Source organism: Dama dama, chromosome 5, assembly GCF_033118175.1.
Source record: "Dama dama isolate Ldn47 chromosome 5, ASM3311817v1, whole genome shotgun sequence".
NCBI lineage: Eukaryota > Metazoa > Chordata > Mammalia > Artiodactyla > Cervidae > Dama > Dama dama.
In genome coordinates, this window is record NC_083685.1 from 4,915,693 (window position 1) to 4,942,973 (window position 27,281).

The window sequence follows — 27,281 nt, forward strand, 5'->3', positions numbered from 1 at the left end:
CCCCTCTCTCTGTCCCTTGGCTCACATTCTATATGAAACCCAAGATACATTATAGTGTATCTGCAAGTTGCCCACATGCACATGGCTCTCTGGCCTCTGGCCTTTCTTACAAGCTGTTCCTTCTGCTTAGAACACTCTTCCCTGCTTAGGATGGCAGCCTGAGCATCATTCCCCTTGGGAAGCCCCATGGACCTCCCATCATCCTCCCACTCCACAGAAAAGGTTGTACGCCCCTGTGGTGTGCTCCTGTAGCAGCCTGTGCGAAACCTGATTCTAAACACCTGTTTATGTCTCATTCGTTGATTAACCATGAACTTAAGGGCTGGACTGTGTCTTCTGCACACCACTGTATTCCCAGGGCCTGGCATGGTCCCAGCCATACAGAAGGTGCCCTGAAACTGGGTGCTCAATGAACAAATGTGTCCCATGTTGCCAGCTGAACTCATGGAGAGTATGGGTTAAGGTACCTGTCAGGCAGCAGGGAGTCAAAAGTGCAGAGCAGAGAGGAGAGCTGACCTGCATCTTGATGACCACTTAGGTTTTGACTCCTCACTGTCCTCTTTGGCTAGCTAGAAACACCACTTCAGATAACCAGGTTCTCCATTAGAGGTTAACTTTAAAAGGTAAAATTCTATCTTCATCATTTTGGATGAAACTTTTCTAAAATGCATTAGATAATTAAAAACAACAACTTGGTTTAACCTACGTACTTTGTTTCTTGGTGGCTTGAGGTCACCAGATGTATGTCACCAAATGGTCCCAGACTGTGTGCTTTTCTATGTGCTTGTGTCTGACTCTAATAATTAATCTGTCTCCTTGGTTACAGCTGGGGCTGCTGAACCCTCAGAACGTTAGCACTGGAAGGAGTCTTCATGTCTACCTGCTACTGTCAGTGCCTGTGGTCTTGGCTTATCTTAATTTGCTGCTTCTCAGGCTTAGGCTTATGGACTTCACTGGCTCAGATGGCAAAGAATCTGCCTGCAATGCAGGAGACCCAGGTTCGATTCTGGGGTCGGGAAGATCCCCTGGAGAAGGAAATGGCAACCCACTCCAGTATTCTTATCTGGAGAGTTCTATGGACAGAGGAGCCTGGCGGGCTACAGTCCATGGGGTCGCAAAGAGTCGGGCACAACTGAGCGATTAACACTAAAAACTAAGTAGGCTTAGAACAAAACTATCGAGCTTATTAGAACTGTGTGAAAAATAATAGTTTCTGAAAGAGGGAAGGCCTCTATGTTTTCTTCTCGATTTCAGCTGTCCATACAGTAGCTCAGAGCTTTTGTTTGTTTGCCTACTTCCCAGTTCTTGGCAATGTTCTGAAGAGCGCTGGTGCTACCATCACCTGTCCAGAAGCAACCAGCATTTTGCAACAATCACAAATGCTGGGCTTTCGACAGACGGACCCCAGGGTGAACTTGGGTCCCTCCGTCACGGCCTTTCTAAGCTCGGGTTCATCCACAGTGGGTGATAAGGACCTCAAAGGGTTCTTGTGAAAATCAAAATTAGATAATGTAAATAAAGTAAACACCACAAGGCCTGGCAATATAGTATGTGCTGAATAAATGCTGTTTGTTATCATTACATACAAAAAGGCTTTCATCATTTCCCACACAAACCAGAATAACCTGCTGGATTGATAGAAGAGTAAAACAGCACTGAATTAAAAGATAAGATCAAAGGCAGTTATCTTGGAAAACTGGATTTGATTCCAGATATTAAAATGCTAACCTCTACATCTGGGTAGATCCAGTACACTGCCATGCAAGCCTTTCCCACGAAACCCAGAGCCCTTTCAGGAAGGCAGACAGGAGATGGGTTTCCTAGGTGACCGAGAAGAAGCCACAGTTCAGCCAGGCTAAGGGCCCTGAGTGGGGATACATGAGAGGCTGTTCTCCCTGGAGAGCAGAGGTCAGCTCCAGAGTGGGGAGTGCTCACTCCACGGCTCGTTCCTTGGCGTCCCTCGGCGTCCCTCTCCTGATAAGGCCAGTCTGGGAGCTAAATGAAAGTGACTCCCTAAGATGAGGGGCTAACTCTGCAGACACGTTAGTCCCTCGGTGCTCTGTGCACCGCAAGGCCAGCCTCTGAGGGCTGTCGCTGCCGCTGACTCTAACTGGAAAGTGTGGCTCCAAGTCTCGCCAGAGAAGACACGTCATTGTCGTCTTCAAAAGCATGACTGGTCAGCTGAGTGGATTTCCAGACCGTGTCCCACCCTGAGTTCTTCCCAGAAGCGGGGAGGGAAAGTCAATTTGTAAAAGGATATTTGTTCTCAAGTTCCTTTTTTACTTTCAAGACCACTTTAAAGTCCTGTGGCTTGGTCATGCATTTTTTTTCTCTTACCAAAGAGGCTTCCACATTTTCAACTTTTAAAAATCATCTATAAATATAAATGGACCCCTTGTTTACCACACTTGGTGCTTTAAAATGGGACAGTTAACTACCAACAACCTTTTCAGAGGTTCAGGGTTCTTGACAGAGGCAAAAGTTTTAGAGGTAGCTGAGGGAAGATGGTTCTCTCTTCAGATTAACCCAGGAACGACTGTCTTCTCACTGCCACAAGCAACTATTGGGAATCAACCACGCAGACTTGCTAAACAGTCTTTACAACTGGATATAACTGTGGTCCCACTGTGATGGTGCAGCTCACACCTCCACAGGGCCTCCATGGCCAACAGCCCTTCTCTGAGAACCACTGTCTCGGAGGACCTGCTGTAGGCTGGGGGCAGGCCTATCAGCCCCATCCTTGGCCACTGCTGACCCCCACTGGGGTCACCAGACTCCCTCTCCCAGGAAGTTGGAACTAGGATTCTAGGCAGTGAACTGCAGCTACAGGACTTGTGGGGTTCAGTCAAGCCTGGATTAAGGCAACAAACCACATTTGGGCCACATGACTGGAAAAGTGAACTGATTCTACTGGTCCACAAAGAGGAAGAAGAATGGACGCCATACTGAGAGAGAGGGAGACTGTGCGGCCCCACAGACAGATGGTAAGTGTGGGCACCTCCTTCCCAGGTTCTGGGACACAGGGATTGGATTCTGTGATATTCTCCCAATGCCCTTCCAATAAATCTCTTGCGCTCAAGTTAGCTTGAGTAAGTTCTATTCCTTGCAGACAATTCCTGACAAAGAAGAAAGTCTGCCCTTTATTGTAAAGTTCAATCTGAATAAAAATCTTCAGCTGGTAATTTGTGTAGGAAGTCCTGATCTATCATTGTGTTGTCTACTGCCAAATCCAAGATCTGTTTAAGAAACCGGAAGCAAAGTTTCTCTCTTGCATTTAGAAAACTCTACCCTGGCTCTGGGAACACCTTTTACATTTTCTTACAAATAAAATCTGGCTCTTCGGAAACTATGCAGCGACTGCTTGTCTTACTTTTTTATACTAAAAAATAAAGATTTTTATTAAGCACTGTAAGTTGCATTCAATAGCCTTCAGATACACCACACCACAATCCATCTACAATCAATCAAACCCAACGGCAGTTCATTCTTACACAATCCATGAGTTAGGGCGAATCTTCCTTCAACTTACAGTCAGGTTCTACTCAGGTCTTGTGGGCAGGGACTGGGAAATTACATCTCATTTCTGATCACTAATGTGTGATGAAGCGCATCGGGAGAATTTTATGTAAACAAATAAATGATTCTGTTTTCAATGTACACTGTTTGGAAGTATTAACAAAACACCGAAACTAGTATATTTATACTGGCTTCTACTAACTCCTCGATGGGAAAGTTCCCAAGAACAGGCAATGAGTTTCCCGCTACAGAAGGCAGGGCAGGGTGGGGGGGCCGGGTGGGTGAGGCTAATTATTTTAAATGTCGTAATGTCATTCACTACCTTCTGCCTCCACACTGGTGCCTCAGGAGCTGAATTCTCTCTTTTGGAGGAGAGGGGAATAAGGAATTAAGTACACATGAAATGATGCCATTGACAGTCCTTCTATCAGATGACCAGTCATTTCAAAGACTTCCCTCAGAGCATCAACAGGTTAGGTGTGGATTATTCCATACTCTCAGCCCACGACCATGAGCACCCTCTATCCCTACAACTTCCATTAAAAACCTGCCAGCTGCCAGCTTGATCCAAGTCCTTCCATAACATGGCCCCACTCTAACTCTGCAAATTTTTTTTTTTTTTTTTGGCCATGCTGTGCAACATGCAGGATCTCAGTTCTCTGACCAGGGATCCAAACCAAGCCCCACGCAAGTGAAAGCGTGGAGTCATAACCACTGGGCCTCAAGGGAAGTCCCTCTGCAACTTTATTTCTAAATATGAGTTCTCATTTTCAGTCACTCTGATTCTTCTACTCATGTCTCTGAGTCTCATAACGACTCACCCAAATAGGTTAGTAAACAAGGCCTTGTCTTCCCCTATGAAATTTTACCTTTGGGGAAGGCAGGAAAAGTTCCTAAGGATCCTGACCCCCATTCGACCCTGATGTATCACAGAGACAGTTCTCCTCTGGCAGGAGTTCCTTCTTTGAAAGTTAATTTTTGGGGATAGAATGTTGTAGACCTTCTCCAAAGGAGGCTCTAATCATTTCCTCCCTCCCCATACATGTGTGCAACTCCCCACTTTCAACGTGGAACCAATTTCCTCTCCTCTTGAATCAGTACTGACCTTGTGACTTGCTTTGATTAATAGAATATGGTGGACTTCTGAGTTCACCCCCTAAGAGGACTGGCAGCTTCTCTTGGAAACCGGCCACCCTATAAGAGGTCTAAGTATGCCGCTGGAAAGAGAGGCTGCCAAGGTAGGGGCTGAGGCCATCCTGGACATCCCGTGGGTATCCCAGCCCCAGCAGAGGCCCAATGGATGCAGACACCTGAATGAACCCAGATGAGAGCAGGAGGAAAGGAACACAGCCGAGCTGAAACTCGGCCAACCCACAGAGTGAGGAGATACAACAAGCTGTTGTTGTTTTAAGCCACCAGGGCTTTGGGGTGGCCTGTGATGCAGTAACAGACAACCAAAACACCTTACTCGACAGAAGGTCAGTCCGAGTTCAGGAGCAACAGTACGGTACTGCTGTGTCTCTGGGAAGAAGAGCTCAGTCTGTTGACTCAAACTTTTTTTCTGGACACCACAAACATCCCAGGCAAAGAACCACAGAGGCATCCTTTATTCGTCCTGCTGTTTCATGCCGTATGTATCTCACTTGTCATCAAGTTCTGACTCCTTACTAAATGCGTCTTGGATGAAACTTTCCTGCATGATCTCGCTGCCACCACCACAGCCCAGGCCCTCTTCCCTCCATTTAGAAATCTACGCCTATCCTCCCCTCCCCAAACATCCCTCCTCCACCCACCCTGTAACGACACTGGGCCCATCTTCCTGAATGAGGAGGGCTCTCCCTGTATGTGAGCCCCAATCTAATCAGCCCTGGCTTTCAAGGTTCCCACCCAGTTCCTCTCTGTCCACTCATTTCCTTAGGCAGCGTAACTACCACCAACATACACAGCAGTCCCATGTCTTTCCTCCGCATCTCTGTCTGGCTGTTTGTTCCCTGACCTGCGGGGCCCTGACCCCTCCAGCCCCTCTGGCCTTTCTCACTAATGATGCCTCCAGCTCCCCAACCCTCACTGAGCCCTCTCAACTTCAAAAACTCACAGCTCTCTACCACATAACTCAATCTTATTTATATAATTGGTGGCTGGTCTCCAATTTTCTCCTGTGTTTATAGCTCAGATTCCTAAGTACATCATAAGATTGAGGGTGAGACTATTCCTTATGTTCATGTGTATTTTTTACTGGTGCTGGTATGAAGATTGTCAGTAAAACTGTCCTTACTGATCTGAATGATTTTCCCTTTTTAAGCTATTAATACGCTTTAGAACATTTTGGAAATGCAACGTATATAACTGTCGCTGAGGAAAATGTCCACTTGGCTCAGAAAGTCTGAATTTTTAAATAAGAAATTAAATAATATCCACTGCCAAAAACAATGAGTAATCGAGATATGCCTATCCTGAAACCATAAAGCTGCACTGTCAGAGGAATTCGGGGCCCTGGGTGTTCCCTGAGCACAGGGCCACACAGGCCCCAGGGGAACAGCCTCTGGACAAGCAGCTGAGGCACACTCCAGGGCCCTGAGGCCAGTCAGATAGCACAGGACCAGACAGCAATAAAACGAAGGTCAGGAAGAACCTGTTTAGGAACAGGATATCAGGAACATGCCAGTGGTAGTCCACGCCGTGGAGGTAGCACAGGCCACCACAGTCCCTGCCTGTACTTTTCTGCCTACCCTCTGCTAGGTCCCTGGACTCGGAGACATGTGTATTTTACTTATTTAATTTTCAAAATGACCCTGGAAGGTAGAGATGAGGAGACCAAGGCTAGGAGAGGAGAGTCATTTTGCCGTGAGCTATAAGCAAGTGATGATTCCAACCTAAGGTCGAGGACTTTGGAGGCCGAGTTCTTTCCACTGGATCGTGTTGTCTCTTCCTGGGAGAGATATGACAGTCACATCAGCAAGAATATTTGGTGAGCATCTATTTACAGCCTGCCTCCAGTCCCATCACTTGATGGAAAATACATGGGGAAACAATGGAAACAGTGACAGACTTTATTTTGGGGGGCTCCAAAATCACTGTAGATGGTGACTGCAGCCATGAAATTAAAAGACACATGTTCCTTGGAAGAAAAGCTATGACCAATCTAGACAGCATATTAAAAAGTAGAGACATTACTTTGCCAACAAAGGTCTGCCTAGTCAAACCTATGGTTTTTTCCAGTAATCATGTATGGATGTGAGAGTTGGACTAAAAGAAAGCTGAGCACCGAAGAACTGATGCTTTTGAACTGTGGTGTTACAGAAGACTCTTGAGAGTCCCTTAGACTGCAAAGAGATCAAATCAGTCAATCTTAAAGGAAATCGGTCCTGAATATTCATTGGAAGGACTGATACTTTGACCACCTGATGCGAAGAACTGACTCACTAGAAAAGACCCTGATGCTAGGAAAGACTGAAGGCAGGAGGAGAAGGCAAAGACAGAGGATGAGATGGTTGGATGGCATCACCAACTCGATGGACATGAGTTTGAGTAAGCTCCAGGGATTGGTGTTGGACAGGGAAGCCTGGTGTGCTGCAGTCCGTGGGGTCACAAAGAGTTGGACACGACTGAGCAGTTGACCTAAACTGTTACAGCCTACACTGTGTGAGGGGCTGTGGGAGACTGTTAAAATACACTGCTTGAGGGGGGAAAGCCCCCATAAACTCTATCAGCACCCTCCGTAAACAGACATACAGTCCAAGTTAAATGAGAGAGCCCACTGAGCAAATATAGGTTTCAGAGAAACCTCGGGTCCCCGCCACCTTAAGGTCTGTCCCTCACAGGGATTCCAGAACCTGTGCCGGTATTTGAGCAGTTTAGTCCAGTTGGGAAAACAAACATAGAAAATAAATCATCAAAACAGGATTCTGACTGCTAATTCTGGTTATCAAAAAACGTTCATTTAGATAAAAAGGTTATGTAATTGTAGTTTCAAAGAGAGAAAAGGCGGAAAATGAGACTGCATAAAGTGCAGTGCTAATGTTCATTTCAGTGTCAATATTGCTTTGGCTATGGGCTAGAGTTTGAGGTTTCAGCATTTAGCTGTAAAGCGTTAGTGACGTGCAGAGATGCGTCTTTTTCAAGGTGAAGTTCAGAGCAATGGGAACACAGCGTTGGGAGAGACCCTGAGGCTGGGACAAGGTCACTGATGTGTGGGTTCATGCCAAGGGTCCACCTGTGGGGAGCCCCTTCCCAGCTGAGAACAGCTGGACCGGGAACACCCGTGGAGACGGGCCCAACAGCGTCCAGAGCGGTTCTGCCTGCAGTGAGTGCTTCCTGGATACCATCGCAGCCTGTTTACTCCTGGGGCTAGGGATTTCCCAAACTCAGAGGAGAAAAGAGAATGGATTGGAGCTAACAGCTTGAACTGCAGACCCTCTGTCGCCACTGAGTTAATCCTTTGGTTTCCCCAATGTCGAAAAGGCAATCCTAATAATTCAGCATACTATCAGAATTTCAAACTCAAATTCCCAAACAATCCCCAAAGAAAAATTCTCAAGAATGACCTCAACTATAGTCTGGTTCCATCCCAAGCCCCCCACTTTTAAGGAAATAAAGGAAATGGGGCTGTTCACAAGTCCTGGGAGGGAAAGGGCACTGGTTGGTCTTGCCATGAGAAGTCCCAGACTCAAATCCGATTTGGCTCAGAGGGTAATCCTCGTCAAATCACTTAACCACTCCAGCTTCATTTTCTCCTCTGACCAAGGAGGGCAGGAGGGAGGGAACATACCACCTGCTTCGCAGAATTGTTGAAAAGGTTAATAAGGTAATATGAATATAAGTGCTTTACACATATGAGGAACTCAATAATAACTGAAAAAAGCTAAAACATAAAAAAATCAGTGCTGACATTAAAATGCACAAAGTGCTGACAGAAGCAAAACACGTTCTGTAGTTGAGAGCCTGCCTTGACCATCATTGCCAAAGTGCCCTTGGCTTTTTACTCAAAAGTCTCAAGTTTAAAAGCTCTAGTGCTCACTTCGGTAGCACATACACTGAAATTGAACTTTAAAAACTCTTATTAGGGATCACAATTAGAAGCTTTCAAACCCTGCTCTTTTGGGTTGTATTTCTGTAAGGAAAAACAAATCTGTTTGAACAAAGTCAGGGTGTCATTTAATTAAAAGGAACTTAAGCCAGTGAGGTCACCGACCAAAGGTCCCAAGTGGCAGAGGTGCTGTTGCTGGCGTCCTCCTAGGGCAAGTCTGGGAGAATGATGCCACCAGGAGAGAACTTCTCCCAGATTAGGAGGGAGGAACAACGCCCCGAATCCCTGACACAGAGGCTGAGGAAGCAATGGAGAAGGGCTTCCTTCTGACTCTGGCACTCCCCCAGGCCTCATCACTGTCTTTCTGGGTCAGGTTTTGTACCCAGACCATGATCTGGCCCCGTCTAATTTTCTTCAGACCTTATTTCCTGACCTTTTTTCTTAAAACCGATGTCTTAGCAACACTGATGTGCATGAGAATTCCCGTGTGTGTGTGCGCACGCATGCAAACTTTTCCTTCCGCCCAACCCTAACCTGGCTGCTTAAAGTGAGGTCCTGCAGTGCCAGCATCCCAGGGGCCTGAAACACAGAATCCTAGGTCTGTCCCAGAGCTACTGAATGAGAACCTGCATGTTGATAAGCTCCCTGGTGACGGTAGGTACCGTAAAGTAGGAGAAGGCCCCACTTCTTCCAGAAGCCCTCTGGCAAAGCAGCCCTGCCACTCACCTGTGCAGAGCGGACCCACCTCTTCAGCGCTCCCGTCCTTCTGTTCATCTCACATATGCAGAGCATCTCGCATATGCTCATCTGTTTACGTGCTGCCTTCAGTTCTAAACTAGGGGTTCCCCACGGGCTGCAGACCATGCCACCCCTGTGTCCCCTACTGTGTACAAGGCCTGGTATATGGTTAGAGCTTAAATAATGTTGTTTGCCACAGCTAATCACTTCTAAGGTCCTTGTGATGTTAAACTTTAATAACTAATTTTAAATAACTTAAATAACTAACAGTATTAAACTTATTAAAAGTTTAATAACTAACCCAAATGCCTGTGAACTATATTTAAAAAGTACAGTTTAGGTGAGTCATGTTACACACTTGAATCTGGATACTTTGAATGTGCTTACACATTCAGTTTAAAATTTTTTAAATATTACACACTTTTTCAGTATTACAAAAACTATATTTTGCAATTGAAACTTTCAAGCATACACAAAAAGTAGGAAAGAATATGAACCCTTACCCAGCATCAACAAATAGCCACTTTAGAAAAAACATTCTTATTTCATCTGTTTCCCCCACCCCCTGTCCCACCCACTCACTCTTTAGGAGAATATATCTTCTTAAAACAAATCTTAAAACAAAAACTTAAAACAAATCTCAGATATAATGTAACTTCAGTGTGTATCTGTAATATAAAAGGGCTCTCCCTATAAGCATGCCATTACTGTACCTATTAAAGTTAACAGTGATTCCTTAATATAATCTAACATTGTCAGGATTCAAATTTCCCTAAATCGAAGGGTAATTTTAATAGTTGAGTGTTAAAAATCAGGTGAAAATTTTATTGCAAACCAAAAATAGCTCTTGGAGCCGACATGATAAATTTCTCATGCCTGTGGCCTCAGGCTCTAATCAGGGATGTGAAGAAAATCATATTTGTCTTTAAATACCATTTGTAGGTTCTGCTTTCCCTCAACTAGACTACTCAGCTTCAAAAACTGTACAAAACTTTTATAAAGAATTTGTAGGTAAAAGAGAACAAAGCAAAAGCCATGCAGGGTATTATAGTGCCTGTCCCTCAAAAGCAATGAAATAAACAGGAATAGGACTGGTGAGGCTGACTATTTAACAAGAGACAGACACGCAAAGGCTGGACATTAAGCCAAATGATTTCCTGTTCAGTAGTCAACAGGACTTAAGAGATTCAGGAGGCAGGACAAATAGCGATGGTAAACTTGATGTTGGGATTTCCCTTTAAAAATCTGTATTTCTACTCTGCGATAAGAATGGGGTTTCTGAGAAACATATTGGCAGAAGCAGTTTGAAGAGCAAATCCAATTTCCTGGGGGTTGTTCTCCTTTTAACAGTAAGTTCTGATCCCCGCTCCATAGGTCAAGAGCGTAGTTCAGATCTCTCTTTGCTCCCTTTTGAATCAGACTTGGTCTCTGCCTGCCTACTCGTTTTAGCTCTTTGCGTAACAGAGATTCCGGTCTCCACACAATGGCCCACCATTCAACCACACTCGGCTTTGTCCCTAAACATTCATTCCCCCTGGCTCCTGCTGGGTCTGTTATATTCAGATATGAACTTTCCAGGAATCTGATCATGTCACAGGCCTTTTCCTGTATGACAAGTTCAATGCTGATCATGAATAGCGGGCTTCACACAGAGGGTTGGTATTATTCATGAAAATTATGACTCCACATCCAGAAATAGGGCAAAACTGGCCTAAAATAGGCAGGCTGGATCTCAGTTGAGTCCATCAGGCAATTACCAAGGTCTCCTGCTGCAAACAGCTTAGGAGGTTTTCTCGACTGTTAATCTGACACATTAAAAGCACAATGTCCTCGCAGACTCAGGTCTGAAGCCCGGCTGGGTGGGGACCCTGGCGCCCACAGGGTGAACAGAAGGGTTTTCCGAAGGACCAAAGCCACATCCCGCTCCCTCCTCCCACCACCCTAAACCAAGGGCTCCCGGTTCTCATGCCCAACCTCTGTGTGTCTTCCCACCTTGACCATTTCAAGGCCAGCTTTAGAAGCTCTGAGAGGGTTACAAAAGCGCCTTTAAGAAAAATGATGTTTAGTCTTTCTTTTTTGGAACAGTGAGACACATCTGACAAATATTACAAATTAGAGGGGACCTAGGTGGTTTGTACTGTTTTGCTGGAATTCTCTACTCTGGAACTCAGTCTCAGTGACCACGTGAGTCTGCTCCCATTGGCCCAAATTATATTTTATAAATGAGAGTTGAGGATTATCTTTCCAAATAAAAGCACTCAGACTGAAACCCCCTCTTTGCCGTTTCTGAGAGAATGACATAGGCTGGTACTAAAAGACCATCATTGTGTAGAACAAATGGACCGAGGAAAATCTGCTTTCCTCTCCCCCTGCCCCTTCCTTCTTCACATAACTAGAGCCAAAAGAGATGTTTTTCATTTTAAAAATTTGATTAAGCATCCTGGGCAAAAGCCCATTCTTCTGGTCTTTACAGTTTTCTCAATTTGGGGAAGCTGAATCAAGGTATACCAGGCTGGAAGGACAGGGACGTGAGGGCCTAACTGCTGGGCAGTAGTGAGACATGCGAAAGTTTAGCTCACGAAAAGTGAGCACTGGTCCCCCTGAGGCAGCAGAATTCAGACTGCTGAGGTGGGCATGGGGAGAGAGTCTTGGGTCCCACTTGGACCTCCGTATCCCTTCCTGACCTGAGGAGTGGGAGAGAAGGCAGGGCAAAGGGTAGATTTAAATCATGAGGGAAAAAAATCTGGGTAGGATTATTATGAAAGAGCAGTCCTTTCCTTCAACTCTAAGAACTGAGAAACTCTATTCCTCTGGCACACTTAACAAGATATTATAAACACCGATTAACAAATGCCTTACGGTTACCATGTTTAGTTTTGATTTTTGTATGTTAAATCTTCCCACAACATTTTCAACCTTATTTTCAAGTATCTTTCTAAGATCCCCTGACATATCACATATGCCCTGAGGGTCAAGATACCTTTCTGCCTTTACATATTATAAACACTGAACAGGGAATGAAGGAATGAACAGATTGGAAGACAGATCTTGTACTAAAAGGCTGAAGAAAGTGGGTTTTCCAGTAGTAGAGAGTGACAAATTATGAGCTATCATAATATAATAGAACATCTTTATGCTAATGTGAGGAAAGGAGCTATCTATCACATTGGTTTTGAAGGTATCTAATTAGACATTTACTGAACACCAGCTTTCAGGGGACACAGCACATCAAATCTAAACAGTAAGTAGGGTCACAACTTAGTTTTACTGTCAATAAAAGACTCTTCGTTCATTCTTAAAAAAAACCAAACTGGCCACACCCCATGGGATCTTTGTTTCCCAATTAGGGATTGAACTCAGGCCCCAGCAGTGAGAGTGCTGAGTCCTAACCACTGTACTGCCAGGGAATTCCCTCATTTTTGACAATTAATTCCCCAAAGTGCAAAGTACTGTTTCTTTTTCTGGACTGCTACCAAGCTGGTGCCATCTCTACCCATGAAAGAATCAGTGTGAGGAAAGCCAGTGGAAGGTGAAGTTCTAGGCTTATCCATGGAGGGAAGGGGTTCCTGAGAGAACCCGAGGGTCTCCTTCCCAAAAAGCCTCCATGAGAGAAGCGAACATCTTCAGCCCAGGGGGCTTCTCCTTCCCCCTGCCTGCACTGCCCCCCGCCCTCACCGGGGCACTGGCCTCCACTCCGAAACCCCAGTGCTCGGGGCCCAGGGGGTGTCACGGCCTTACTCTGGCAGGTGGGGATCTCGCAGTACTTCCAGTAGACGCCGTCCTCGTGCTCTGCCACGTAGCACCAGGGGCTCACGTCACCGTCTGGGTTTCTGGGGAGGGAAAAGGACACACCCGGTAACACTCCCTTTGTTTTAAGTCAACTGGCTCATTGCTTTTCAGTTTTACCAACCCCTACCCCCCACCAAAACCAAACCAAACAGACAAAAAATCTTCAGCTTCTGTGTTGTTTCTAATAATTCATGTGCATCTTAATGCCACCTCTCATGAAGAAGAAAAAAGTGGTGATGCTACAAAAACAATGCGATGCACTGCCCCGGAAACTCCGGAGCTTGAGGGTGGGGGTGGGGAGTAAGCAAAGGTAAAGGGTGTTTACAGGAATTCACTGCAGTGTGACCGGGACAACTGACCACTGAACAGATGATGCCAAACAGCCCTGGCACCTTAACTGTGAACACGGGATCCCATGACTGGGAGAGCCAGGTGCGCACAGAACTGTGGATAAGCACACAAACAGAGCAAATGGTCAGGATGGAGACTTGGTGGTTCAGAGTCAAAGGTCCTGAAGATACGCAAAACCCCCTTGACTTCGCAATTTCTCTTTCAATGCTGTATTCTAGGGAAATCTTTACTTACAAAGATGTTCTCCACAGCATTTTCACAATGCAAAAAAGTTAGAAACAGCAATTAAAATTTGGTTAAATAAATATGTCCATATAAGGGAAAGCTAGACAGCTGGTAAGAATGTGGTATAGAGAAACATTTATTAATATGGAAAGATATTCACAACGTCTTGTTAGGTTTTTTTTTTTTTAAAGGCAGTTCTAAAACACAATGTATGACAACAATCCCATTTTTGAAAAGACATATTTAGGGACGGATACACACCAGATCCTTGAAAGTATTCATCTCTAGATGATGGGACTGTAGGTATTAATAATTCTAATGTTTTTCCTTTCTGATTCTCTTTATTTTCTCATGTCTTCTAGAGTGAACACTGTGATTTTTAAACAATAAAATAAAATTCACATGCTCCAGACTCCACTGAAAAGTTTTCGACAGGATCAGGCCAGTCAACTCATGTGTGATAGAAATGGGTCCTATTTTCACATCAAAATACTAACTTCTCAGAAACTTCTAAAGAAAACTACACCAAAGAGTCTCAGTCAGAACATAGAGTCCTGTTATCCAGGTACCAACTTCTGACATGGCAGTAATAATCGCAAAAGACTTATTTCACATTTCTAAACAAGTGGCTTGGAATAAATGCCTTTAAGGTCTTTTCAACTCTGAGATGCCACAACAATAATGGGCAGTGCAGCTGAAACACAGCAAAAGATGGCAGGGGTTACTGGACACACAGAAAAGCCTTGCCTCTCTCCGCTGCTTTTCAAGCTCCCTTTATTTGGACTCAGAAGGCTGGAAACCTGACACTCCGGTTAGGCCGGAAATGGGCATAAAGACCCTGCGGCCTAAGCTTTTGGAGCAGCCCCTATCAGGCCTGGGAGGGATCAGCCTATTGTGTGGCACAGAAGATAAGCCACCCTGAAGCACAAAGAGTCCTTTTATTCTTTGTGCCCAAAGGCAGGTGCCAGCACCAACCCTGCTGTCCCGGCCTCTCTGTCCTCCCACCCCCAACCGAGCAGAGCCCAGAGAAGCCCATTCCCATCACTCGCCATCTCTCAGACGTCGCGACTGGGATGGCATTGGAAACCTCACGTAAGACAAACATGGTGTCAGGTGTCAGCTGAGAAATCAAAGTTGGAGAACTTGTACAAAGCCCTTCTTTAGACAGTATTTCACTGTCATTTTCCTCCCTCTATTCAGGGTTTGGCTTTGATGTAGGATTTGATAAAGGCTTTTGAAAACAACTGTTTGTTATCAAAGTCAAAACCATTCTGAAAAGCATCAGAATAGGTTAAGAAAGAACAAGTAAATTCATCTTTGACTCCGCTTCCGTGCTGAAACAGGGGCTCTCTGATGTGCTGATAATTGACAATTTCAGTGTCCCTTTTTTGAAGGATAAACTGTTAGGTCAGGTCTGGTACATTTCACCAAATCAAAGGAGAGGCCTGCAGCCAGCCAAGGCTCAGGAGGAAGGTGGTGCTCTTGGCGCTAGTGTTTTCTTAATGGATATTTACTGGTGCATGTGTGGGAGCCTAGTGGTGGAACTGGGTGCTAATCTATGAGAAAAAAAATTTTTTTCATGTAAATTAAACCTCATGAGAAATTTAAAATCAGATTTAAAAACAGGAGCATGTCTGAGAAGACTTGCTTGATAGAAGGCAGCAGAAAAATAGAATAAACCAACAGCCTAATACCAAGAGATAGTTTAGAACAAGAAGATAAAACAAAAAACAAACACTGGTTTCTCTTCCTAAGTACTCTTCTTAACCCAAGCCAACTATTCCCAATAGAAAAACTAGGGGAAGGAAATAAGCCAGAAGTGGAGTGGGGTTCATTTCTTTTAAATATGAAAGAGAAAAGTAATGGTCATGTACACCTTTGAAAATAAAATGTAAAAGGATTATTTAATGAGCATGTGTAACATTAACGCTAAAATGCAAAAGATAGCAAAATGTGAAGTAGTATATAAACAGTTACCTCTGGGAAGAAGGCCTTGTTGGAGAGGATTTAGGAGGGAAGAGGTAAAATGGGGACTTTAAATTTAAACTATATATATATATATATATGATGTTTGAGAAATTTTTTTAATAAACTTTTAATACTTCTATAACAAACAAAAAATAAAATGTAACATATAAAAAACAGCAATCAAATAGCAAACTAAAAAACAGTGCACTAGCAGCTATGAGGGAATGGCCAGTGGTGTCCATTAGAACCGAGGTAAAGCAAAGAGATGAAGACAACACGGACTATAGGCCTGGAGACTTCAAGATAAGCCCAAGGGTCCTAGATGTGGGCAAAGGTGCCTGGGGAGGGCAGCAGGCAAACACTGGGGCCTGTGCAGTGTAGGTATAAATATGCTGTCTCAGCTGGGTCAACAGTGCCATGGTCGAGATCCCAACATTCTGCTAGAACTGGGGGCACAGTCTGTGGTTCAAAGAGTAGCTCACTGATCGTTTTTCCCTGCCTCAGTGGCTCAAGAGGCTGCCTCTGTACCTGTCCTAATAATAATTAAATTCAGCACATGGCTGAACCTTGAGTCACGTAACCAGGACCCTGGGTATAAATACCTACGACGTGGCTATAACCAAAGGTGCTCTGGTCCCTACTGACCAGCGATTCTCAACCTGATTTAGATCACTGACAACTTTGAGAATCTGATCAAAGCCATGGATCATCTCCCCCAACAATCACAAGTACACACTTGAAGCACCATGGAGTTTAGCCCCTATGAGGTTCAGACAGCAGGTAAAAGAGCAAAGAAACACCTGAGTATACTGAAAGGAAAGAAGCAGCACAAATCTGCTGGCTACAGCTGCTCCCAGAGCAAGGCGGTCCTGGGCTGGCAGGAGGTGGGACAACATAGGACATCTTCCTTTGCTCAGAAGCAGAGGGAGGTTCGGGCCACAGATAGTGCTCTGCTTGCCCATGACATCCATGGCAGCTTAAGAAGCTGAGTCTTCTGGTGGCAGCGCCAACAAAGGAAACCCTCCCGAAGAGACACTGAAGTGATCAGACAGGAAAGCAGAGCTCTGAAAACCAGCATCGAAGAGCCCCAAGTTGAAAAGAGATTTTGTGTTTATATGTGTGTTCGGGAGAAACATTTCTAAAATAGTAACAAGAAAGGCCTTCTGAGTTGGCCAAAGGGAAGACAAAGCTTTGCCTAGTTGTGAGCAAGGTGGGAAGAGGCCGGAGGAGGGTCTTACCTGCAGTAGTTATGCTCGCCCACGCCCCCCTCCCCGTTGGGGTACTTCAGAGTGTTGTAAGGATGCTGGAAAGTCTCGTTCCAGAACAGACATGGCTTCCCACCTTGCAGTGCCGTCCAGTTCTGCGTTCCCCTGTAATCTGCACCATTGGCTGTGAAACATTCTAGGAGAAAGAAAAGACAGAGCAAACTAAGTTTCTGGCAACATCTATAGCTTCCTCCTTCTGTGCTTGATGTCTTGTTTTGTTTGGATGGAGCTGGAAATGGGTAGCGTCTTGCTGGATCCGAGACACAGTGGGTTGAACATGGGTAGGGCTGGGTACCCTCCAAAGGCCAGGCCCCTCTTGGTGCTGCTTGTCTGCAGACACAAGGACATTTCCCCCGAAACTATACAGATCCCAGCTAGGATATAAACAGGGAGCTGAAATGTACTGAAGCCCATGAAGTGAACTGGGAAAGCCCCCAAACCTGGGAGCCGTCCGTGAGGAACTCTGGGTGCTCAGAGGGGGTCACTGCGCCACCAGCGTCTCTGCCTGGTAACCGGAACCAGGGCACCAGCTCTAACTGAGCTCTCCTCTATGGTCTGAAAGGCTGCACTGACACTTGGATTTAATAAGACCATTGGATACAGCAACGCTTTGGAATCCCAATCACACGGGTCTGGGAATGACTCACATTCCCTGGTAATGAAGAACAGTCCTCCCCACGCTGCTTGAGACGGAGGTGCCACAAAACAGACAGTCAACAGGAGGGAGTGGGCGCTGAGCTGGCATTTTCTTTCACCTCCTTCTGAAATTCCTTCCTACAGGACATGTTCAACATGGTCTGAGGTCCCTTTAATAAGAAGACAAATCCTTGCAGGTGCAACAATTGTGCTTCTCAAATCTGCCTTTCAGACTTCGTGGGGGCAGGGGGGCGGGGGTGGATGGGAACCTCGGCTGAGAGGATTTCCCCCCACATATTGCATGCATTACATTCGCAGAGGTTCACGAGAAAGGCACGGTACAAGAGCGATTTCCGAAAATTAGCTTAGTTGAAACTGACAGATAGAAGCACTTCAAACACTCCTTTAAGACGTATCCCTAGGAACCTGACAATCTGGGGGCAGTACACTAACATTCTTGGCTCTGTTCCTTTCCCTCCTGGCATGTGCTGACCCACGACTTCTGGCATGAAGGACTCACACCTCCGGCTCCCAGTGTGGGGCGTGCTCCTCCTCCGGCCTCAGCATGTGCGTAACAGGGCGTCTATACTCTGAAATGTATCTGAAAGCTACCCTCAGATCATCTCTCTTCCTGTACCCGCTTCCTCTCCCGATCTGGGCCCTGTGTTTTGCCCAGAATGGCATGGTTTTATGGACAGCCAAAATAACTGGGAACCCCAGGCTGCATAGGACACCCTCACACTTCACCTACACGTTGTGAGAAGGGTGACTCGTCATGTTCTGAGTCAACCGAACCCTCTACCAAGAGTGCACGAATTAAAAAAGTTCAAAGGTAACTGAAGGAGGCAGCTCAGTATAGCAGAAAATCCACTGGTCCCAGACCTGATGCCAAACAGCTGTGCAACCTTGGACAAATCACCACCATCCACATCACCGCTGACGTTTACATGGGGTTCTACTGAGTGCCAGGCTCTGCGCTAACTGCTTTACATCAGCTCCTCACCAGCCCAGCCTGGAGGCCTCAACACTCCCATTTTACAGATGAGGCGACTGAGGCATGCGATCACACTCTATAGGCTGCCTCTGACAGAACCCCTTGGCATCATCCTAGCTTTCCCACGCCCTCCCTCACCCTGTTTCCTCTCATAGGCGAGTCCTGTTGACTTCTGCCAAATGAGTTCCCTGAAACTACCCTCTCCTCTCCGTCTCGGGTGCCGCCACCTTTGTCCCGTTCGCCATGGGAGGACAACGTGGTCCGATTCGGGTCCCACGGCATCCACTGTTGTGCTCCCAACAACCCATTCCCCACACAGGGCTCAAAACTCCCAGAGAGACGTGAGCACTGGGAACAAAACCCAGAGCCTTCATCCCTGCCTGCGAAGCCCGTGAGACGTGGCCCCAGGCCCTCTCCTCACCGGCCGAGCTCTCCCCTGATGGTGTGCTGTGCGCCAGCCACATTCTTCTGCTTTTAACTCTATAAACACACCACGCTGTTTCCTGCCCGAAAAGTCCTTCCCCTAATACTTCCCATCACAGACTAAACATTATCTCCTCGGAAAACCCTTCCCCACCATCTCCACTCCTGTTTTTCTGCCCTTCATTTGTTTCCTTTGTAGCACTTATCATCACTAGGAATATATATGATCTGCTGGGGAGAGAGAGAGACTGTGTGTGTGCATGTGTGTGCGTGCGTGTGAGCTCAACACACCAGAGCCCTACCCAGTCTCAGGGTTAGAGCAGGACCTGGGAACCTATATTCCTAAAAATCTGCCCTGGTGATGATTCTAAGATCATGCCAATCTCTGCCAGTTACTAGAATCTTAATTTCCATGTGTTAATACATATTTTCCCCTATCGAAAGTGACTGAGGAGGGGCTTGGGAGCCAGAAATGCGGGCCGACCAACAGAAAGCCTTAGCAGTACACAGCAATCTGCAGGGAGTGGGTCAGTGTTCCCTGATGACTTAATCTGAAGAAGAACGCGGTGGCCATCCATACAAGGGCCAGCCCTCTGGAACGGGATGAGGTGGCATCTCAGAGATGGGATGGGTATGAGCAAGCCTGTTGGCTTTAGTCTGCTTCTCCCAGGCCCAGTCTTGTTCTTAATTACACTAGGGAAACTGAGGCAGTATTACCAGATTTGACAATTATTTTTTGAGCAGACTTGCCCAGTGCATGTCAATTGTGGGGAGGGTGGGGACAAGAAAAACAAAAGTGAACATTCTGGATTACAATTATGTGTGCATCTTGACTTCACCAGAATACCAGGGTGGGTACTAGGTAATGGGGACCCTGCCCAACTTGTTCCCTACCGCTGGGAAACTGACCTGAGCCTTGGCTAGACAAGAAAGGAGAGGCTTAAACCAGTAATAAATAAATTATCACATGGCTGGTTGTAATATTTACGCATTCAGTGAAAGAGAACGAGCAAAGGCGATAAATCTAATGTCCAGGATACTATTCATTAATTCATTCAACAAATATTTATTCAACACTTACTATGTGTCTGGCACTGTTCACAGCACTGGGACCGTGTGGTGAACACTCTGCATTCACATGCTAACAGGGCTTCACGCTCATAACACACCAATCAAAGTCAACGCTAGCCAGTCCTATGTGTAACAAGAGAAAACGGAGTAAGGGGATGGAGGTGGAACGGTGGCGGTTCTCTTTTAGGAAGGACCTGGAAAGGCAATGTTTGTGCAAAGATGTGGACAAGAAGAGGACGCAAACAGTAAATGACACAAGGGCTTTCTGGGTAGAGGGCACGGCAGGCACAAACCCGGAAAACTGCATAGACTCTTCGGGAGAGTGCGAGGCCACTCCTCTGACCCAGCCAGAGTAGGGCGAGTGTGCCGGGAAGGGTGGGTGGGACATGAAGAGGAGGAGGGGCCAGGCAAGACCAGGACACGTAAGGTCTTGAAGGTCATATAAGTTAGATTTTGGCTTTTGTTCAAAGAGTGAGAGGAAGTCATTGGAGGGCTTTGAGCAGAGAAGTGACGTGATCAGATTTATCCTTTAGCAGAACTGCAGCTGCCAGGCGGAAAAAGAGCTGTGGAGAGTGTGCCAAGCACGTGGCAAGGGGACCCTAGGTGGCTGCTGAAGACGATGGCTGGAAAGAAGGGTGGCCTTGGCCATGCTGGCAACTGAAGGGTGGGAAGAAGTGGCTGGACTCTGGATGTATTTTGAAGGTAGAACCAAAGTATTTGCTGGGGGGCGGGGGTTTGATGAATACAGGGTCCTAGAGAAACAGCAGTTGGCGACAACACCGAGGAGGTAGGCCTGGGCACCTGGGTGAATGGTGCTGCCATGTACTACGATGGGGCAGAGCCAAGAGGCACAGTATCTTGTGTGTGGAATCAACGCTTTGGTTTTGGACAGGAAAACTGGATGGAGATAAGAGAGTAAGCAGATGGCTAGATGAGCCCAGGGTTGAGGAAAGAAGCCAAGGCCAGATCCAGAAGTGTGGAGGTAACGGTGCCTGTGTGGAGAGAGAGGACATCTAGGCCGCGCCCTGGGGCCCAGCTGCATTTCAGGCCTGGAGGAAGGGCCCAGCCGTGACGGCTGACAGCGCGCAGTCTGGGAGGTGGGATCCTTAAGGGAGAAGGGGTTTTGAGAAGGAAGGGATCATAAGCTGTGAAAAGCACTGCTTTATTTCCTGCCTGTCCTCTCTAGCTGGAGCCCACTCCATTTATCTCTGTTGGACCTTTCCTCTCTATCAGAGAACCCCAAGTCTTTTGTTTTGGGGGACTGAAGGAAAACAGCCCTTAAGTTAGACACAAGCCTGAAGCACTCGGGATTAATTCAGCCTTTCTAAGCTGGCGATGCCTTATCTTTTTCTCCATCACCAAAATCCTTCAAAGTATGGCTTGTGGCATTTATTTTTTAAAAATTGGAGATGCACTTGTGGTCAGAGGAGGATGCTGATAGGCGCGGGCCTGCCCTGCTCTGGCTCTGACCTGGCGGCTGCACCACCTTCACAGCACATCCCTCCACATCTCAAGTTTATCTCTGAAATGAGGGCGGTCAGTGAGATCAGGAGTCCTAATCCTTTTACATACACAAAGACCTCTTGGAGAACAGGCTGAAAGACAGGGATCTGATTCCCCAGACAACCATCACACACACAACAGTTTACAGTTTCAGAAGTGCTCATGAAGCCCCTGAAGCCCTTCTATGCAGCCCTGACTGCCTGTACAAGTGATATACCTACAGAATAGACACACATGCACATGTAAACTTACAGGATTGAGTGTTTAATCTCCAGGGTTATGAAACAGTTTAAATCAAATCCTTTTCTCACTACTCTCTTGCGAGAAAAACTTCTGGCATGGAAAGAACACGTTACTGGCTGGAGTCAGAGCTCAGCTCCGTGGTGTGCAAGCTGCAGGCAGGCAGCTGAGCTCTGAGCCTGTTTCCTCACTGGTGCAAAGGGGGATTCGATTATTAATAGCTCAGGACACCTGGAAGAATCAGAGGAGCTGCAAGTAAAGTGCCTAGCACACAGCAGGTGCCCCATAAATTATCATTATGCAAATAAACAGTGTCTTATTATGTAACTAAACAGTGCAAAAAATCAAACATTATTAGAACTTTGAAAGTACTGTAACAATCACAATTGTGTAGTTTACTCTACCCCATAAAAATACATAGCTATAAAAGGCAATATGCCATGGATGGACAGGCACACCGTTCTGCTATTTACAGTTCTGTTGACAGTTACCAGGCTACCACGCGGACAGAAAAAAATATGTAATGTTTGAAGAAGATGGGATGTATATACATGTATAGCTGATTCACTTTGCTGTAGAGCAGAAACTTTTCAACACTGTAAAGCAACTATACTCCAATAAAAATTAATCAAAAATTGATAAATAAAGGAAAAAATATATATGGTTTGAACCCTATGTTGAATCCCAGCATTCAGTGGATAAACGGTAAAGTGAAAAAGGTATATGCTTTTCTTAAAATTCCAACTGTGTGTGATGAAACAGGTCTTTGTTTATATATGCTACTGAAATCACATAATTCAACATTTGTACTTACTATAAGTGAGGAAAATGCCAAGTTAAGAGTCTCAGGCAATTTAACCCTTGATAGGTTGTACATACATTGAATTTTTAAAGTTCATATTTAAAACTGTAATGAGGTATTCTGTTAAGATAATTAAAACTTGACATATATGAGATAGTGGTGGGAAAGCAAAAGACATTCTACTCCTCAATAACATTTAATAAAGTTGAAGAATAAGTTCTCAATGAAGCTCCACGTCATTCCTAACAACACTGTTTCCCTGAACCATTCCTAACCACACTATTGAGAAACAGAAATTTTTTCTCATACTGAGTCTTGAATTTTCCTAGTTTTCTGGTAGCTAATTACTAGTTAGATCTCTGTTTATGTGATGTGTGTGAGAGTCACTGTTTTAATCCATCAAAGCCAAGTTTCTGTTCCACATAGAACCATTCAACATCTCTATCAATCCTACGTTGGAAGAATCTGGATGGTTTTAGCCTAGTTTGAAATCAACACGAATCAACAAGCATTAAATTGAATTATGGCACCTTAAAATAAGGCAGAAAGTATTTTTCAACAGGAATATCTTCTGTCCTTTTAAAAGATATCTATTAAGTTTGGCAGGCAGGTAGATTATAGAAATATAAGGCTGAGGTGGAAAAAGCTCCTTTTAATACTTAGATGGCAACACAAGAGTGTCATCAGATGTTTGCACAACACACCTGTGTGTTTTCAATACAGACTGGTGTCTGGTGGAAACTTCTGTGTAGGTCCTCAATGCCTGCGGTCCCTGACAAAATCATCTTTTGCCCTCAGACACTCAAAGGCACTTCAGGAATGCTTATTTCAGTAACATGGAACCTGGTGGTCAAGAGGTGTGTGGCCCTGGGAAGGCAGTGGCTCTCAGCTTTTCTCACCCCAATGGGGCTGAGCCTGTGAGAAGAAACTCTACATCTTTAACTCCAATGGCTCCCTAAGGGCAGGGATTCCCATGATTACAAGGAGGCAAGTGATATAGATCTTGATCTAGATCTAGATCCCCAGAGAGAGGGTAGTCTGTGGGGAAGGAGGAGGCCTTCTATATACATGGTGCATAGAGAATCACTGGCAGAAAGAGGAAATGACACTAGGTAAGTAGCTGACACTGCAAGGCTTAAAGAAATCACCTGGATTTGGGCCTCTACTTCTTCACTTGTGAAATGAGGGGACTGGAGCCAACGTCCCTTCACTCTAAACTCTAGTCTCAGGATTCTAACAAAATAGGACAGAGGTGCAAAAGTCTGAGGTAATGTGACAGGAAAGGCTTAATGATTAAGAATCTCTTCCAAGCTTACAATGCTCTAATTCTGTTTCTCTAATGGAAGGGACAGTTCTTCAGGAAAAAAAAAAACAAAACTCACCTCCCGTGTGGGCCCTGCCTCTGGAGAGGCTCTTAAGCACTCTCTTTTGCTTAGAAGAAGCTACATCTTCAAAATATATATGTCAAAGAAAAAAATGGGAAACTTCTAGGTGAATAGAGACTTAGGTTAATAGAGTCAGATGACCTAAAAGCATCTTGTTTAGATCCTTGTTTGAACTGTAAAAAACACCCATGAGACAATCAGGAATATTTAAATACTGATTAATGGACTGGATATTTGATTATTGTTAAATTTTTTAGCTGTGACAATGGTAGTGATACTATGTTTTTGAAAAAGATTCCTATCCTTTACAGATACATAAATATTTACAGATGAGATGATATGATATCTGAGATTTGTTACAAAATAATCCAGTTGAAGGAATCAAAGGGATACAAATGAAATAACACTGGCCTTGGTTGATAATCATGAAAGCTGGGAGATAGATACATAACGACTTCTTTACACTCTTCTATTTTTGTATATGTTCTAAATTTTCCATATTAAAAATTTTTGAAAGGACATCTTGAAAATACTAATATGTTCTTTTACAATTAATCTACCTTAGTTTCTTTTTCAAGAACTATGATCAAACTCAATCAACCATAAATTCACTCATCTAAAATCAAGACAGACGTTCACCTACCATGTTCTTGGACTATGTATTCACAGTTCAAATGACCACAGGAAAAAGTAGTTCTGTACTTTTGCCCAAAGAAGAATTGCCACAAAATAATCACTGTAAATATTTAAATTATCAGTAGCTTTTCTATTAAAATATCTTTCAGATCTTCCTTTTCATTCATAGGAACAGTGTGCTTAAAAACAGCACCCTGTACCTCTCAAAGTTATTTTAACTAAAGAATGCATACTTTTGGAAGAGGACCTGAGGTCTTCTATTTAAATCTCCAGCTTATTCATCTGTATTAACAGATGTGCTCCGTTGGTCAGTCTTTGCAACCCTGTGGACTCTAGCCCACCAGGCTCCTCTGTCCATGAAAATTTCCAGGCAAGAATACTGGAGCAGGTTGCCATTTCCCACGCCAGGGAATCTTCCCAACCCATTAACAGATAAAATACTTGATTAAAAGACTGGTCAAATAAACACTGAACCTATACTAAGCAATGGACCAGAGGTTTAAATTCAGAAGACCCATGAAAAAACTTCAGAGAGGGGTCCTCATTACTTGTTATATAAAAATTTGAAAAACAGATAACCATCAAAGCAGATCAGGCCCTGAACGCGGGGCTACTTGGGTTCCAGTCCCCAGTCTGGGTCCCATCTGGAATATGCTCTACTCCTACCCAGGGAGGACCCACTGGACAGCATGCATGGCTGTCCCAGTGAAACACATGTTTATGCCAGGAAGAGTCACCATGAACATGCAGCAGTGCTTGAGGAATTGACAGTCATTCTGTAGGGTATTATAAACAAGCACGCTCAGCAAACTGAAGACCAGGAGATAGCTTTTAAGAAAGAATGAGGGACTTCCCTGGTGGTCCAGTGGTTAAGAATCTGCCTTGCAATGCAGGGAATTGGGATTTGATCTCTGGTTGGGGAAATAAGATCCCATATGCCTCGGGGCAATGTAACCCACGTGCCACAACTAAGACCTGATGCAGCCAAAAAAAAAAAAAAAGAAAGAATGACCATTCACCTATCAACATATACAGAAAGATTAGGCCAAGCCTCAGTGAAAGCATGAACTCGCTCAGAAGTCACTAGCTCAGCAGAACTCTAAGGAAAACATTTTATTAACCATGGACTTTTCTGCCAATGCCAGCAAGACATGTTCTATCACAGCATGATGATGGCACCTCTCTCAGTGTAATGCCTGAGCATCAGTGGATCTACTTAAACATGTACTTATAAATATCCTCTTCAATCTTGAAATAAAATTTCACACTAGAGTGTTCAGGTAAGGAAACGGGAAGCATAGTGAGTCTTCAAGTTCAAAGTCCACTTCTCTGATGGACAATAACTTAGTGCATTATAAGTCAACTCTAAAGGATCAGAGCATAAGACAAATGCTGGAGAACTATTTGAAAGCTCAGGGTCCAGAGGAGACAGCACTACACTCCTATGGAAACCACAGGCTCTAAAACAAGTCCCACAGTGCCTGCTGTCCCAGCTCTTCTAAGACTTGATCATCGTGAATTGTAATTGCTCCAGAAGCACCTGGCCCTGCTTCCACTAGCACGTAAGTTTCCTGAGTGGTTCACTCATCTCTGTAGTCTCAGCAACTACAGACCACACAGAACATGCCTGGGAAACGTCTGTTGAGTGAGGGAAGCAGGTGTATGGAGGGCTGGGGGGAACCCAAGATGGACATATTCCGAGAGCCCAGGTTTCCTTACCAATCTGGGCCTCCACCCTGGCTGTCAGGGCCATACTGTAAATGACCCAGGAGAAATTCCAGGAAAGTTTATGTAAATCAAAGTATTTGAAAATCAAATGCTTGCTATTTAAACCAGGGGAATCTGCTATTTAAATAGAATCCATGGTAGAATTGTTTGTAACAGGGAATGAGCAGCCCTCTTTGCAATGAATACACCTGTTTCTATTCTGAGTCTGCTTGCAACAGGAGACACCTGGCTCAAATCTACACCTCACCTAACCATCCCTTGAGCAACACATTCACACTGTCTGAAGTTCTCGATTAGACTAAAAAGGAGATAAAATAAACTGATACGATCCAGCTTCTGGACAAGTTTCAAGAGTATTGCCTGTGTCCGACTTTTAATTTCAGACAGTGAGAAAGTTCCCCAATAATGGAATCCTGGAGGGCAGCCAATGCTCCATGGAAGCCAGTCTGGGCTATTCAGCTTCCCTTGGTTGATATGGGGTGGGCAAATAATACAGCAGCCCGTGAATGAGGAGCGAGCTGACTGGCAGGTAGACAGTGTATTCTAGGGGAGTGCGTGTTCAGTTGTGTCCGACTCTTTGCGACCCCATGGACTGTAGCCCACCAGGCTCAGTATTCCAGGCAAGAACACTGGAGTGGTTTGCCATTTCCTACTCTAGGGGATCTTTCTGACCCAGGATCGAACCCGCATCTCTTTGAGTCTTCTGCACTGGCAGGCAGAATCTTTTACCACTGAGCCACCTGGGAAGCCCCAGTGTACTTTTAGAGCACATCTTTAAATTAAAACCCAAAGCAACAAAGTTATCATTTTCTATGATTTGGCACAGGGACAAGTCCCAGTCAGAGATGTGGAGCATACAGTAGATATTTGATAACATTTGTTAGTCAGTTCCAACATAAAGATACGACTCAAGAGACAAGTTTCAGAAATCCTGGCCATGGAGACAGCTTGAGGCAGAAGGAAAGTCTCAGTGCAGCGCTGACTA

The 27,281-nt window shown here is 45.0% G+C and overlaps 1 protein-coding gene across 1 annotated transcript in view; it reads right to left on the bottom strand.

Annotated features, from left to right (window-relative positions):
- KREMEN1 (kringle containing transmembrane protein 1) overlaps nucleotides 1–27,281 on the bottom strand; it is a 54,563-nt gene that overhangs the window by 19,310 nt on the left and 7,972 nt on the right. Inside the window, exons 2-3 of the mRNA XM_061141617.1 lie at nucleotides 16,852–17,014; nucleotides 13,019–13,110 (exon numbers count right to left, since the gene is read on the bottom strand). Of these exons, the coding sequence (XP_060997600.1) occupies nucleotides 13,019–13,110; nucleotides 16,852–17,014 (255 nt within the window). The remainder of the gene's footprint in view (nucleotides 1–13,018; nucleotides 13,111–16,851; nucleotides 17,015–27,281) is intronic.